Here is a 15,568-nt window from a genome sequence, read left to right on the forward strand (position 1 = left end):
TGGAGTATTGGGCAATATATATATATATATATATATATCTAAACCTTGTTGAAAGAACAATTAGCTGTATTACTCCAGCTATAGACATAGAATATTTTCTTCTTGTGGTTTGACATGGTTTTAACTTTTATCATTATGCTTTTTAAACTTGAACAGTTATTAATTTTGTTATGTTCTACACCAAATTATAACTTTTAGTTGGTCAATTACAGTGATGTGAAATTTAATTAACCCTACAAAAGATACAGAATGATATGAAGATGGTAGGAGTGGTCCCACTGAAGCACATTGAATCATGGCATTTTCACAGTCAGTTTTGGTTGGGAAGTTTAGTAGTTGCAACTTGAGTTTAAAATACATGAGGATAAATTGAGATCGGCCAAATTATAAAATGGTATATTTTAATTTGCCCTAAAGAAAGACTAGCATTCTAACCTTATTAATATTTTTTTTTCTTTATTAGCTTAAGCTTTTAGATTAATTGGCAAATTAATATAGTATCAAAGCTAAAAATTATGAATTTCACCTCGATGTGCATCTTCTTTACCAAGTGTTAACTCCGAAAGTATGAGTCTTTGATCAAACTAACCCTATTCCAATTTATTTTTATCGAAGTAGACTACTCCTCAAACTTATTACCAAATGTGATCTAATTTATCGCTAAACTAATTAGTCTTTTATTTCTAAACAAAAATACTAATTAGTTCAGCATTTTAGTCTTGTCCTAAAATACTGATTAATTTAGCGATTTATGTATATAAATTCTTTTAACTTAATCTTTCAGTAGTTAAAGAAAAAAAAATTACCTAAGGATAAAATTGCCGAACTGATTAGTGTTTTTAAAACTACTAATTAGTTTAGCATTTTTATTAGGACTATAGTAAATTAAACCTTGTTTGTTTGGTAATAAGTTTGAGAGATACTCAAATAAAAATAAAGAGGGGGGTGGGGGTGGGAGAGGACAAAAGATAAAAGAATTAAGTTTTAATTATTTTAGAATTAGATTAATGCCACACGTGAACGGAGTCAAAGCTTTTAGAACACAAGAATGATTGATGAATAAGTTTGGCAGATATAGCACTATCTAATTTAAATAATAATTACTACCTTCTCATATGTTATATTTTAAATTTGATATAAAATATTTTACTTGCACATTTATAAGAAGTTTTTGACAAAACTTAGCTGTGTTCTCAAACTTATTACTAAAAGAGGTCTACTACACTATTAGCCATATAAAAAATGATTAACTCGCAGGAGTTTTACCTTACGATAAAGCGCTGCTAAGATAAGCATTTTTAATATAAAGTAAAAGTTTAACTTAAGCTAAACAGATTATTATAAATAAAACACTAAATATTTCAGTATTTTATAATAACATAATAACGTAAAATACTTACTACAGTATTTTTTTAATTTTTTTTTTAAAACTTTTGGTTATAAGTTTGGTGATAAATAAAAATTAAAATATTGCTAGTAGTTTGGTGTCCATGATGAGACACTTGATTTAATTCCGAGGACAATAGTAGAATTGACAAGAACAATAATTCAAAGGTGCTGAGGCAGGGATTTGCTCACAGGAAGGAGAGCTGTCCATTTTCCTTGTCTTGTAGAGAAATTATCTTTGTCATTGATAGAGCCAAACGAACGCTCTACAAGTTTCCTGGGTCCATATATTCGTCTGTATTGTTTCTTTATGTCACTCTCATTGTTTCAACCATCACCAGGAATTGAGCCTTGATTGCAGGAAAAGCCTGTGGAAAAAAGAAGAACAAGAAATTGCTAGTTGACAAATGCCAGATCAAGATATGGAGCTTGACAAAATATCAAACTTAGGTAATATGACTGACTATGTACAAGGTCTCAAATATAGAGCAAAATGTCATAGGTTTATCCAACAACATTGTAGAAATAAGGAGTTGATTATGTAATGCTGATGATGGGCTATAATGAACAAAGTATAACACAACAAACTCATGAAACATTAGGCTGGCTAAGAAGTTCACAAAGAAAAGAGAGAAGATAAACCAAATTAGGTGGGAGATATACCAGTCTAGACTCTTAAGCTACAAGCTTCCTTCCACTGGATGAGTTTGTGACCAAAATCCCTCAAGTAAATATGAGATTGAGTGCAAATCTTTCTACGAATCATATTTGAAGTTCCAACAGTACAAAATCTGTTGTTGCATGGATTGACAAATTTCAGAAAGTCTTCTTCCAATCTAACAGTGATCTGATAGTATTTTACATAGTAAAGTAAGATAAACCCAAAAAAAGAAAAAAAAAAAAATCTAGTGTCTGCATTGCCGCCAGATGTCTGCTCATGAATCAAAATCATCAAAATAACACACCAGATACAAGGCTGCCTATATCATCAGCACCATCTACTATTTTATTAAGACAATTGCTACAACAAAATAAAGCACTTGATTGATATTAAGGGAAATAAATAGGATGGATGAAAAGATTGACACGGTCAACTCTCAAGCAATAGCCTAAAGATCTGTGAATTTCTTTCTGACTAATTAGGGAAGTGGGTTATGCTTTCTGCTTGCCTTTCTTCAGCTTCTCTAATTCAGATTCGGATTCTTTCAGTTGTGACTTCAACATGGATATTCTTTGTTCCAGCTCCTCTACAGTGCCCCTAATTAGAGAAGGTTTGTATGGTGTAAGAAAGTGTTGGGAGAACTTTCTCAAAGCTTGGACTCCGCATACCTGCAACAACCAAAATTCCATTACGAGTGATAAACACCCGACAGGAACCGAAAATAAACATCTGGAGAAACTTTCAGGAAAGCAGATATTGCTACCTCTTCTGGAAGCAAGGGTAACTTGGTGATATTAAAATCATCATACAGCATGTAGAACTGATCGATATATTTCTGCTGCATCTTGATTCGTGCTTTTAGCAGCTTGGATTCAGGAGCTGCAAAAATGAAACACGAGCAAATGAATCTAGATAAATGGGCATATAGAGAAGCTTGAAAGGAGAGGTGTGTATGGTGTGTCAAAAGGATAGGACGCTCTCCAGCCAGATTAAGCCGAGAGTTCAAACTTTAAACCTCAGGCCTGAGCCCAGATGTGGACCTAGGCTGTAATTTTTGGGCCTGCCTAAAGTTTCAGTTCAATTTTTTTCCCAAAATTCAGACATGATCTTGCACAGGACAAGACTCCTATATTTTGGACTGGGCAGGGGTGGGACTGTAGAAAGCTGAGAGTTTGGCCTGCTACCTCTGGATGGACAATAATTAGTTAATTTCAGAGAATAGATCTAGAAGAGCTATGTACCTTCCTCATCAAAAAGGACTTGATTAATGATGATATTGTGTGCATCTATCTCAAACTTCGCTAGTTCTTGCACCAGTCTCTCAGTTTCATAAAGTGAAAGAAATTCTGGAATGCAAACACATACAAAGGTCGTCAAGTCCTGTCAACAAAATTGTGACCATGTCAAGAGAGACATCTTAACTTTTCAAAGCATACAAATCAAGAGAAAAACATTAGATTCAAAATTACATGATTAGGACAAGACCAACATGACATATAACTACCGTAAGAATGACTCAACTAATGTACTAGTCAATATACAATATATTGGACTGATACAAAAAAGTAAAATATGGATGCACAATAATGATAACTTGCACACAAGAGGCCAGGAAAATTTGACGACTCATTAGCTGTTCAGAAGTTTCTCATGGAAGTAAATGGCAGAGTTGCAGAAACTCCACTATGAAGTTGATGATTCCATTTTACATGCATAGAAGCATAGTTTGGCCCTAGATGCTGGCACATAAAGCCTTTGCTCCTTATCGTCTACAAACAAACCCCATGATGAAAATCATCTAGTGCGGTGAACACTTCAACCTCTATCCCTCCCCTCCTCTCTCCCTCATGTGTCCTTGGAAACCCCATTATTAATCCAATGTTCACAAATCTACTATTGAAATGTTGAAAATATCATATGTGCCCTTAAAAACACCAGGACTTTTTCATAAATTGATATTAAAAGGCTGTACATATCACTTTTATCGATCATTATATTTGTAAAGATATCATATGTTCCACTCAAAATTAGGTAGCCATAAAAAATGCCACTCAAAGTTACAAAATATAGCATTTTACCTGCACAGAATATATAACCTTTTTTTCATATAACTACCGACATAATATTTTATCACGAGAAGTCTATTTTAAAATCCATTTTTTTCATGTATAGACTAAAATGCCATTCAGGTGGTTATCTTGAAAAGGTAAGCAGAGGAACAGAAAAGAAAGACATCTAATCAAAAGAAAAGAATATACTAGGAACATTCCTAATGGACTAACTCAAGGTGATGCTGTAGGAGACAAATAAAAATCCTGAACAATGGTAGTAATGTTACGAAGTCCAAACTCCATATGATTTACAACCACCCTAGCGTATAACTCTCAAATGACAATCCTCAAATAAATAACTAGGTGCACATATCGATCAACCATAATAGATAACTGCAGTAAATATTTCTAACAAATGACTCACTAAACAGAGACTAAAGGCCTGTTGAAGAATTAAAGTATCTGGAAGGTTTGTAATCTTACTGGATCTTTGAATTGCCTGTTCACTTGTTCAATGACATCCTTCATCCCCTCCAGTTTTCCAAGCATTGCATCCTCACTAAATTCATCACCAAGACCAAATAGACGAGTAGCCTGTCAAAATTAATAGCATGTCACTTGCCACCAAATTGCTGGTTGAACAGATAATTATAGAAAATGAAAACATATTAGCTTAATTTACAGGCACAACTATAACACACTATAGCAGAAGTATACTAGTATAGGCATGGGCACAAATAGAATATTTGTGCTAATGGTATTGTAGCATTGAGATCTTCAAGATGATGAACCAGAGAGATGATAACATATATCATACTCATATAAACTAAGATTAACATAACGGAAAACCAGAATTAAACTATTTCTACAGGTTTCCAAGGCTTATGCATTACCTGAGTCAAAAGGCCACCAAATTTGCTTTTCAAGGTCATCACCTTTTCCAGACCTTTCTCCAAGGTTGATGGGAACTGCAACAAACGTAATGTGTGGCCCGTTGGAGCAGTATCAAACACTATAACTGAATAATCCATTGTTTGAACTAATCTGTAATACAAAAACATTTAATTATACTTCTTATCTTCAGAAGTACTATCAGGAAAGGAAAAGAAAAAAGACACAGGTGACTATAAGAAAGCAGAAACCTATCTTGATCTAGTCTATCCTCGTACAACCCAAACTTTCATTCTACACATGATAGAACCAACATTATTGAACTCGTTCAAATGTGGATTATGCAAGTCCCAAACACATTAAAACCAAATGTACTAGAATTTAAGGTGGATAAGAGAAATGATACCGTCCAGTAAGACCATAATATAATCAAGAAAGAAGAAAAACAATTGGCTCATTTCTAGCTAAATTTCAGCTACTAAACTTTACAATTGTTTTCTTTATATTTTTCTGAATAACTTTTTTATGCAAAATCTGGTATGCACCTGCATAACTGCATATAGTGGCCAACTTTAGAACACTCCAATTATAATGAACTCAACCATAGGGACCCTGATTCCTAAACCTCATTTATTCATCAGAAAGATATATATCATTGCTGGAACGACATATGAAATTACACAAGATTAAATATTTCTCTTACCATCCATGGATGGAAAGAATGACTGAGGTACACTATCATGCACAAGGAGAAAGAGAACTCACTTTAACATTTCAGCAAAACTCATAGCCTCGTCAACTCCAGGGATTGCATTTGTTAACTCCGAAAGAAAGCTATCAATCCCCTCGTCATTTGTTAACTCATCATTTTCTACCTTAGGATCCACTTCCTGCAAAGAAGATACAAAAGACAAAATGGATAGTTGATTATAAAAGTAATCAATTCAAAGAAAGAAAATATGAAAGAATCAGAAGGTATCTTATAACCTAATTGTAGAAGAAACTGCTGCCAACAAAATGCCTTGATTGATATATGAGTTAAACAAAAGTACCACAAGAAAATCAGTAACTTTTGGGACAGAAATAACTTGCAAAACTAATAAGTGAAAAATATGCCATTAAATAAGATTTTTGATATTTGGGGCTGCAATGAGGCAGTCAAGCTAGGCCATAGCTTTAGGCCTATCATAGAAACTAAGGCCAAGGCCACAGCCTAAAAGCAAGCTCTTACATAGCCTGATCAAGCCATGTCGGTGCCCCTCTTGAGCTCAGTTCATTTCTCTAGTATAGCTACAATATAGGCCCTAATTTTTTATGGTCCAAAACCTTGAGCTCGCCTGAGCAAACTCAGAGTTCAAGGATTTTGCCGGACATTGTGTGAAGAGACTGAAAAATGTGGCTCAGGCCCAGCCATTTCGTCTTATCCTGGTCAATCTACTTAGACTATCATACACATTTATATCATTAGTGGTGAAAAACAGGTCTCATGAAGCATGGAACAGCAATGACTATTTGACCAGATATTCCTATGTCCACTGGTAAATTATATACAAATATGCATACGTATGAATGTGATCAATAAAAAATACATACACATATGACGAAGGAACCTATGATAAAACATCACGTATGAGTCAAGGATTTGATTGGGCCTTGTTGTTGGGCTCGATTTTTATCTTGCATATTATCTTTTTCTTTCAAAATTATATAACCCAAAGCAAGGATGACCGTACAAATGGTGGCATAATACTTGGCATTGGGTGTGCTAGTGACATGGCCCTATGCGGAGCCGTGCCAACTGACACAGGTGCATGCCGGTCGCGTGCTGACTTGTGCCAATGTGGAGCCCATTTTTTTAATATTTTCTTATTTCTATCGATCATCATCAAACAACTTTAGAGTTATTTTTCTGCTGGCAAATGAAGTCATCATTATCATCAATATGATGGAAGATTATCAACAGTATTTAATGCAACATTTTCGTGTTACTCTTGTGTCGGCAAATGAAATATTTGATTCTTCCCTACATTCTATATTTAACTAGATATTAATTTTAATTATTGAACTATTATCACTTAAAATTATGTGTTCAATTATATTATAAAGCATTCAATCATATTATGAAGTGTTCAATTATTAATATAAGTTTTAATGAATATATCTAATTATATTACGTGTTAAATAATATTTATATTTGACTATTGCTATATTTTTAATAAAATAGGTTATTTACAAAAATAATCTAAAGATAAAATATTGTAACGTAGGTTTTAATACATATATTCGAGCCAAAAATCAAAGATTGACGTGCTGAAGACCTAAAAACATCTTTAAATATTCTAATTCTTTTATTAAAAATATATTAAATGAATGCCAGTGGGACGTAAAGGCGTGTCGAGGGAGTGCCTTTGGCACAACCATTGTTAATCCAAAGTCCCTTATATGTTTCATTAGATATACAAGCGGAAGACCTCTAATGCTTTGGCTTCTCTACATGATCTAATGCAAGGTTTTATAAAGATTGTAGGCAATAGACGGGCAAACAAAAGACCATAGCCTTAAGAGCTAGGCGGGTGCCTAGGTGAGTGCCTAGAAGTCAAGACGGTTAAAAAATAAACAAATAAAATAAATAATAGTTAGAGAAGAAGTTAAAATTAATACCTACAATGTAAACAATATACTAATGTATCCTTGTTAAAAACTATAGTAAGCTATTAGGATCCATTGATTCATCAATATGTACAATGATTTTGGTTTTTAGAATCAATCTACATACTAAAATATGATACAAGATGCTAAGATAGTCATCTAGGTGGGACTTAAATGAAGCATAGTTTTATTCTATCTAAGATAGGAGCCTAACATTACGCAGATTTTTTTAAAATCATTAATCCAACGCGATTCTTCAATTAATACGACACATCAGTTATTTTTCTCTTAAGTCGCCAAAATTAGACAAGGATATACAGCTTGACGTAGATAACTAAGTTAATTACAAGGTAACATGTTTTGCATAGGCAAGATCTCATCCTTCTACGGTGATTCAAAAGAGTGAAAACCAATTAAAATATTATGAATGTTTTCAAACAAATCACCATTTGAATCGCCTTGGTTCCCACCTTAAGTGAAACCTATCTAGGACCGCTTAGGTGCTACACAATTTATAAAATGTTCAATTCTTTCGCTTGCTATGTTCTTAATGAAAACATAATTCTTTACCTTTTAAATTTCATGGATTAATTTAAATGTTTCATTCATACATTATATTCCAAAATGTTTAATTCTCCTTACCTTCTTTGAAATTTTACACACAAACCTAGTCATTCTCCCTATCATATTTTAAAATCTTGACATGTTTGGATGGAGAGAATAGGAGAGGAGAGAAGATTTTCTCTCATTTGGATTAAATTTTTTTGGGGAGAAAGAGAGAGAACAAAGAGCCACGCACTTTTTACCTCTCCAAAAGTGGAGAGAAAGAAGGAGAAAGGAAGAGAACAGAAAACTTGTACTCATTTTATATTTCAAATATGCCCCTATTCTACTATTCACTTTAATAACATAAGGCATGAGATATTCACCTATACGAAATTGTCATATTGGATTAGGTTAACATATGATTTGATTCGATTTAATTGATCTTGATACCAAATTGTATGAGTGTTTTGTCATGTTGAGCACCAAGAAATCAAAATTCAACCCTACCATGCTTCACCACAGAAAAAATCAAGTCAAACCAAAAGAAACCCAAGTACCAAAATCCCATAAAACCCTATAGAATCCAATCCAAATCCAATCTTTTCCCAGAATAAACAGGGATAAACATTGAAATCACTCCATAATCAAGGAAACTTAGGAAAGCTCAAACCTTTTCTTGTAATTGAGGAAGCTAAAAGACCAGGGGAAAGTAATCCATCGCAAGTCTTTGTTCTCGAGTATCTTCGAAAAATTCTCGATGTTATTACAATATTAAAAGATAAAGTATTATATTTCATTTATTTAAATGTGAAATTCGAGGAGCTTATTCATTGTCTTGCAACTTCGATTTAAGGCATTTGTTTATCTTGTTTTGCAAATGATTTTTGTTTTTGTGTTTGAATGAATTTTTTTCCCTTAGGTTGGAGGGTGAGGTTTGGTCAAGGTTAATTATTTTGAATAACTATAAATGTATAAGTTAGGCATCACAAAAATATATTGTAGATGATTATTTTATTTGTGGCATCAAGAATCCTATTAATAATACTAATTCATATGTTGTAAATGGAAGGCAGGAAAATAAAAAATATTGATTTATCTGAATGCGATCGAAAGTGACAAATGTCAATTATTCAAGTGATTTGTTATATAACATATTTCATGAATGTGCTTCAATGAAACTTTTATCCAAAGCATCTAACATATTCTACTAGACAAAGCGCTAATGGTGGAAAAGCAGTTAGGGAACAACTAATTAGTAATTACTAATGAGAAAAGTAATGAAGTTTTACACATGGGGCCCAAATCATTTTAACATCTCTGTAGTATTCTTAGAAGATGTCACAGCATTCAAAAGTCAGAAATATCTAAGGTGGAAGAGAAAGTCGCAATATTTCTTCACATTTTATCCCATAATGTGAGAAATAGCATGATCTTTTGAAGAAAATATATTTTAAAAAATTCCAAGCTTGTTATGATCCTGCTAAAGAAATGAGTGTTTTTGCATGGAACCCAAAGACTGAAATGTGGCATACAGAGCCTAAAATTTAGAAAGCGCTAATTGAGGTACATGTATAAACATAGCATAAATTCTTCTCTAGAATGTATGACCTTACACTAACTGTAATTTGCTTGCTATTTTTTCTTTCTTTCTTATAGAAAAATCTTGCAGCAAAAAAATGGATGGTTAAGAATTAATCATTATAATAAATTGTTGCAGTTGTTTGCAAAAGATAGGCCCACAGGTTTGGGTGCTGAAACTCCAAAAGAGAAAGCACAACAATATACTCAATTAGAAAGCTTTAAATATGTATATTGATAATATTGATTAGACTGTAAAGGAAAATGAAGTAATATTGGAACTATTCAGTAATATGACTAATGATTCTCTTTTCATAGCAAATAATCCTGAATTAAATGTTCAAGGATCTTTTCAAGCTACATTATCCTCAAAGGGCAAGAAAAGAAGAGCTCCAAGAGAAAAGGAAGTGAAAGAATATGAAGTTATAAAGGAAGCAATTCATGACGTTACTTTGACAATCAGAGAAGGAAATGATATTATTGCAAAAGGGCAACCACGTATTTATACAATTTATAATGAGCTGATTAAAATTGGAGTCGATTATCATATACATTTCACTATTTCAGGGCTTACACATTTCTTATAATAAATTCCTATACAAATCCAAACATCTTTTGGATGCCCAACTGAAGAACAAAAAGAGTTCTTCCAATAGATGATGCATGATGATTAAATTATTAAATAACAATAGTTTATATTACTTTTATTTATTTAAAGAGTAATCTTATGAATATTATAGTTTATGCTAAATTATTTTAACGATTAAATAGTAGATGACGGGTATAATAGTAAACATATTCTTCTCTCTTCTTTTCTCTCTTTAAACCAAACAGACTTACTTTTCTCTTCTCTTCACTTGATTACAACCAAACAAGACGAGAAAAAATTATTTTCTCTTCTTTTATTTTTTTTTCTCTCTTTTTCTAGTCTCTTCTCTCCTATTCTCTCCGTCCAAACAGCGTGTGAATCTGGCGCATGCCTTCTAAAATTTAATAGCCATGATATCTAATGCAAGTATAAATCATATCTTTCACATATTGTTTCTACAGTAAAACCATAATTAAAGTAACTTACATCCCCTTTTTTTCTTAGAATTTCCAAATGCATGTTCTTTCCTTTTCAATTCCACCTGCGTTCTCAAAATTTTGAAACATACTAAGACCAATACAACCATAGAACTAAAAATTCACTTAATCTCCTCTACAGGCATCAACTGACATGCAAATCATCAACCGGATCAGCAAAAAGAAACCATGAGATCAAAGGAGCATCATTCACCATGAACAAATTCCGGAACCAGAAACCCAATCCGAACCAACCCGTGTAAGACGAAAAATTAAACAAGGCAGCACTGATAGCGTAATGGATCGAATCGAACTTAGCGTACCATAGCGAAGAGATTGGTGAAGCCATTAACCAAAGTGGGGATCTTGGTAAACCGTTGCTGGAACGCGTCGCTAAGGTTGTGAGCGGGGTCAGTGGAGATGACGAGCACGGATTGCCGCACCTCCGCGAGAAGAATCGATATTATGGAGCTGCAGGTCGTCTTCCCCACTCCTCCTTTCCCACCCACGAAGACCCACTTCAGTGTCTCCTGCTCCAGTACGTTGCGCACCGATCCTTCCGGCACCTCCATCGCCCCGGCGGATTCGATCAAAGGTATAGCCTTGATCTCTCCGTCCCTTCTCTTCTCTCCTCCTCTTCTTGGATCCAAATATTAAATTTGATTCTCTCTCTCTCTCTCTCTCTCTCTCTCTCTCTTCCTTTCAGGGGAAGCACGCAGACTGTTCGACGAATGTCCCCTATATAGGAGCTTCGCGGCTCGTGGATAACCTCTAAGCCAAGCTAGGAATCGTCGGTTTTGCGAGATCTCTGTTCTCACGTAGAGCCTCTAACTCAATAGTTATCGTGGTTTAGGGCGGTTACTCTTTTCTATTGGGTTCATCTAATGGGCTGGGTGGGGCGAGAACCCTCGACACAAGCCAAAGCCGATTAGGTATCAGGCCACAGACAACTAAGCTTAGTATAGATGCACCATCATCTTGAACATTGATTATGATGATAATACTTATGAGATGGAGAGAGAAACTACCGAATCAGCCGGCCTAGGGTTTTTATCCTTCTTCCGAACATTTAGCATTCTCCTGGCATGCCGTCGCCCACGGCTTCGACATTCTTTGATAAAGTTACGAACATGGGCCTATGTATAGCTTTGTTTTATGATGAAAGAGTGATTTGCCTAGCTTGACGAATGATCGAATTCTCAGAATCAACCACTTAATTTCCTATAATGGCTAGATGGAGGGGAGAGGTCTTCTTTTTTTCTTGTGAGGTTTCTTCATCTCCTCTCTCCCCTCCGTGTCTTACTCTTGAGTGGGCGGCGAGCTAATGAAGGGTAAGTACAAGAGCATCGCCCCTCAATTTTCTCGTTTGGGTAAAAGATATATTGCAAAAAAAAAATGGGATTAAGCTAAATGAGCATCAAAGATCAACATAACATCTAGCCTCGAAAATAATACAATACGAAAAGTGCTTGATGACTCCAATAGCACTGTAATGTTTTTTGCTAATCCAAGCATGCACAACTCTGCATTCACTGTTACAAACAGTAGGAAAAAGAAAATTAGATAATCTCTAACTACTAGAATGGTGGAGAGCGAGGACGACAAGATCCTAACCAGTACTAAAACAATAAGGTTAGATTGCCACAAAAATCATCAAACCAATCAAACATTCTAAACCTTAAGTCCAACACAATACCTACTGCCTACCCTCCAAGGACTATCACAAATTAACGAAAGACACGAAGGGAGAGCCCCAATGTCGCGCCATGTCGATGAGGAGTGATCGAGACCAAGACTAGCGAGGAGGATAAATGAGAAGAGAAGAGGTTAGTGTTTGGCATTATGCTTATGTCTTACTTGATACCCTTCTTTATTTTATGTTGTATATTGTAGATAAGTTCCGTTCTTCCCTTAATATTTCCCTTGTATAAGAAATTAGAGCTATGTGAAATTATGAATGATTTATTGCCTATAGACTTTCCTTTAAGAAAATAAATAAAAGATATGCTATATATCACATCATTATGTTGGTAGAATGTTTGTAAAGTGTTTATAAAAAAGGTAACATTACTAAGTGTTAGCCTTCTTATTCCAGTGTAATAACTAAACAACGACTTAGCTTCTCTTGGTATATTAATTCATAATTTTCTCTCGTCTTATTTCAAACCATTTTTTTAAAATAATTTAATAATAATTTATAATTACTATTTTACTTTTAGATTAGACATCAATTAATTACACATCACCTCAGCTACAGTTGAGATTTCTTCTCTCTCCTATCTCTTTTCTCTCAAAAGATAATAAGCTACACTGTCACGCACTACATGATTATATGCTTGTACTGTCACACACTAAATGGTTATATATCTATACTACCATTCATTATATGGCTATATTTTTGTACTATCACGCACTACATAGTTATATGTCCCAACTACCATATATTTATAAGTTCGCATTTGTCATATATCTATACTATCATTCATTATATGGCTATATTTTTATACTATTACGCACTACATAGTTATATGTCCCAACTTTCATATATTTATAAGTTCACATTTGTCATAGTATGGATATCATTTTAACTTCGCATTTATAATAGAAATACTATAATTTTAAAATTATATATTATTACTATTACTTTACATCCAAACAAGAGTATTTTCATCATTTTGTATAAAACATTTCCAATTTCCAATACAAATTTACTATACACTAATATTTTAGTATCAACTTTGTGTTACGCAAATGTAATTATTACTCCTTATATTAGTATTCAACTAAACAACAAAATAAGTTATATTGTAGGGCTGTCAAAATAAATGAACGACTTGGGCTCGGCTTGGGTTCAACTCGACTAAGCTAGAAAATAATTTCGAGCTAAGCATGAGCTAGAGCCTACTTGCTCAGGCTTGGCTCTATAGGCTCAGTATAAAAAAGATTTCTCAAGTCAAACCCTAAATTCCTAATGAATCTGCCTTAATTCCCATCTCATAGTCGCTCAAAGCCTCAAACTCTCCCTAGCTCACTCTTAGTCACTCAAAGCCTCAAACCCCAAGTCATGTCGCCTCGTCCTTCTCCACTGCAGCCCACCTCCTCCTCACCCTTTCGATAAGTTGTCTCCTCCTCATCCTCCACCTCAAGTCGTAGCCCTATGATCGTCTTCCTCCTCAAGTTGTTGCCTTGTCCTCCTCTTCCTCCTTCACCAAGTCCCATCACCTTGTCCTTCTCCATTGCGACCCTTCTCCACCGCGGCCCTTCTCCTCCTCCTTCTTGGGCAAGCTAACTCCTCCTCATCCTCCTCCTCAAGCTGTTGCCTCGTACTCATCTTCCTCCTCAAGTTATCTCCTTGTCCTTCTCCTTCTCTAAGCTACCACCTTGTCCTCCTCCATCAGTCAGCAAGAGGTATTCTTAAGCATTAATTAATATTATTATTTATACCTTAATGTGCTCAGTGATTTACAAATTTATTATAGCTCACATTATTTATCTATAAGGCATATTAAAATTGTTATCATATACTACAACCTGTAGGTCAATCACCATGCTAATATAATATGTATCTTGGTGCATTTCTTCAAAGAATAAGTGTGGCTTTATAGTTTGCTACTTAATTTTATTTTTGCCATCTTATTCATTTGTAGTCGCAGTTTATTATAGAAGATGGTCTAGACTCAGAATCTTCACAGTATTAATACTATTCTTTATATCCTTTTTTTTATATTATGAATTAGTGTGAGTGATTGTCTTATTGATCATTATCAGCTCACGTCTGATGATTTTGTATGACAGACTTTCTTTCTTTTTGTTAGCTAAATAATTCATAACTTATTATACCCTCTTTTCTTTTTTTTTGGCAATTACAAGGCCAAGCTTTTTATGGTGTTAAAAGTCCTTGACACTAATATTTTACAAGTGTCAAATAAATTTAATTATAATATTTGGCATGCCAGTAAATTTTATTGTAATATTTGGTAAGATACAAGTAATTTCTATTACAGCAAGTGATAAACTTATAATTTGGATTTGCTTTTAGCCAAATTTTAATAAATAGTACTATGTTAAGTTTTGCAATTGGTGTGATTTGGTTAGTTTTAGTAAAGTTTTGTATAATTTAACTTAGTTTATTTGATTGTCTTTTGTTATATTTACACGTAAAAATTTTGAAATTGGTGTGATTAACTCTAGTAAAGTTTTGTATGATTAACTTAATTCATTTGGTTAGCTTTTGTTTGTTAAAATTTTAAAATTAATGTGACTTATTAGCTTTAATTTTTACTATCAATTTGGTTTGCTTTTGTTTTATTTACAGATTTAATTTTACAATCAATTTCAACTTATTTTAGCTTAAATAGGTTGTGGCTAGGTTGGGCTCCATTTGACTTGGTTTGGCTCGGTTTGAATAAGTCTTGATAATAGGCTCAATTCAGGCTCGAATCTGAGCATAATTGTAAGGTTTGAAATTAATTTCAAACTGAGCCTGAGATGGAGCCAGCTCGCTCAAGTTTGGCTCAGTCAAGCTTGGGTCGTTTACATCTCCTATTATACTAGTATTAATTCTCTTCTTTTGATATTAAAATTTATTATACCTATTCTAAAATTAGCCTCAGTTCAGCGTCTTTGTTAGAGCTACAGTAAATTAGACCTCATTTGTTAATAAGTTTGAAAAACAATCTATTTCGGTAAAAAAATTAGAACACGACTAGTTTCATAAAAACCTCTTTAATAAACCACTTTT

At 33.8% G+C, this 15,568-nt stretch overlaps 1 protein-coding gene across 1 annotated transcript; it reads right to left on the bottom strand.

Annotated features, from left to right (window-relative positions):
- Positions 1–1,438: 1,438 nt before the first annotated feature.
- LOC140777141 (ATPase GET3A) lies at positions 1,439–11,630 on the bottom strand. The gene is made up of 8 exons (XM_073121064.1): positions 11,151–11,630; positions 5,755–5,879; positions 4,992–5,142; positions 4,582–4,692; positions 3,289–3,427; positions 2,811–2,926; positions 2,556–2,715; positions 1,439–1,754 (listed from the first exon to the last, which is right to left on the bottom strand). Exons 1-8 carry the CDS (start codon positions 11,397–11,399, stop codon positions 1,714–1,716), a joined length of 1,092 nt encoding a protein of 363 aa, XP_072977165.1. The 5' UTR covers positions 11,400–11,630; the 3' UTR covers positions 1,439–1,713.
- Positions 11,631–15,568: the final 3,938 nt, after the last annotated feature.

This window comes from Typha angustifolia, chromosome 2 (genome assembly GCF_048772165.1).
Source record: "Typha angustifolia cultivar Huaian chromosome 2, ASM4877216v1, whole genome shotgun sequence".
NCBI classification, from domain to species: domain Eukaryota; kingdom Viridiplantae; phylum Streptophyta; class Magnoliopsida; order Poales; family Typhaceae; genus Typha; species Typha angustifolia.

Bases quoted from the DNA above. Each gene is read 5' to 3' on its own strand.
- LOC140777141 (XM_073121064.1), bottom strand. From the start codon at position 11,399: ATGGAGGTGCCGGAAGGATCGGTGCGCAACGTACTGGAGCAGGAGACA. The intron at 3,428-4,581 runs GTAAGATTACAA...TTTTGTTGACAG, and splicing joins ACAGGCAATTCAAAGATCCA to GACTTGACGACCTTTGTATG. The intron at 1,755-2,555 runs GCAAGCAGAAAG...TTTTTTCCACAG, and splicing joins ATTAGAGAAGCTGAAGAAAG to GCTTTTCCTGCAATCAAGGC.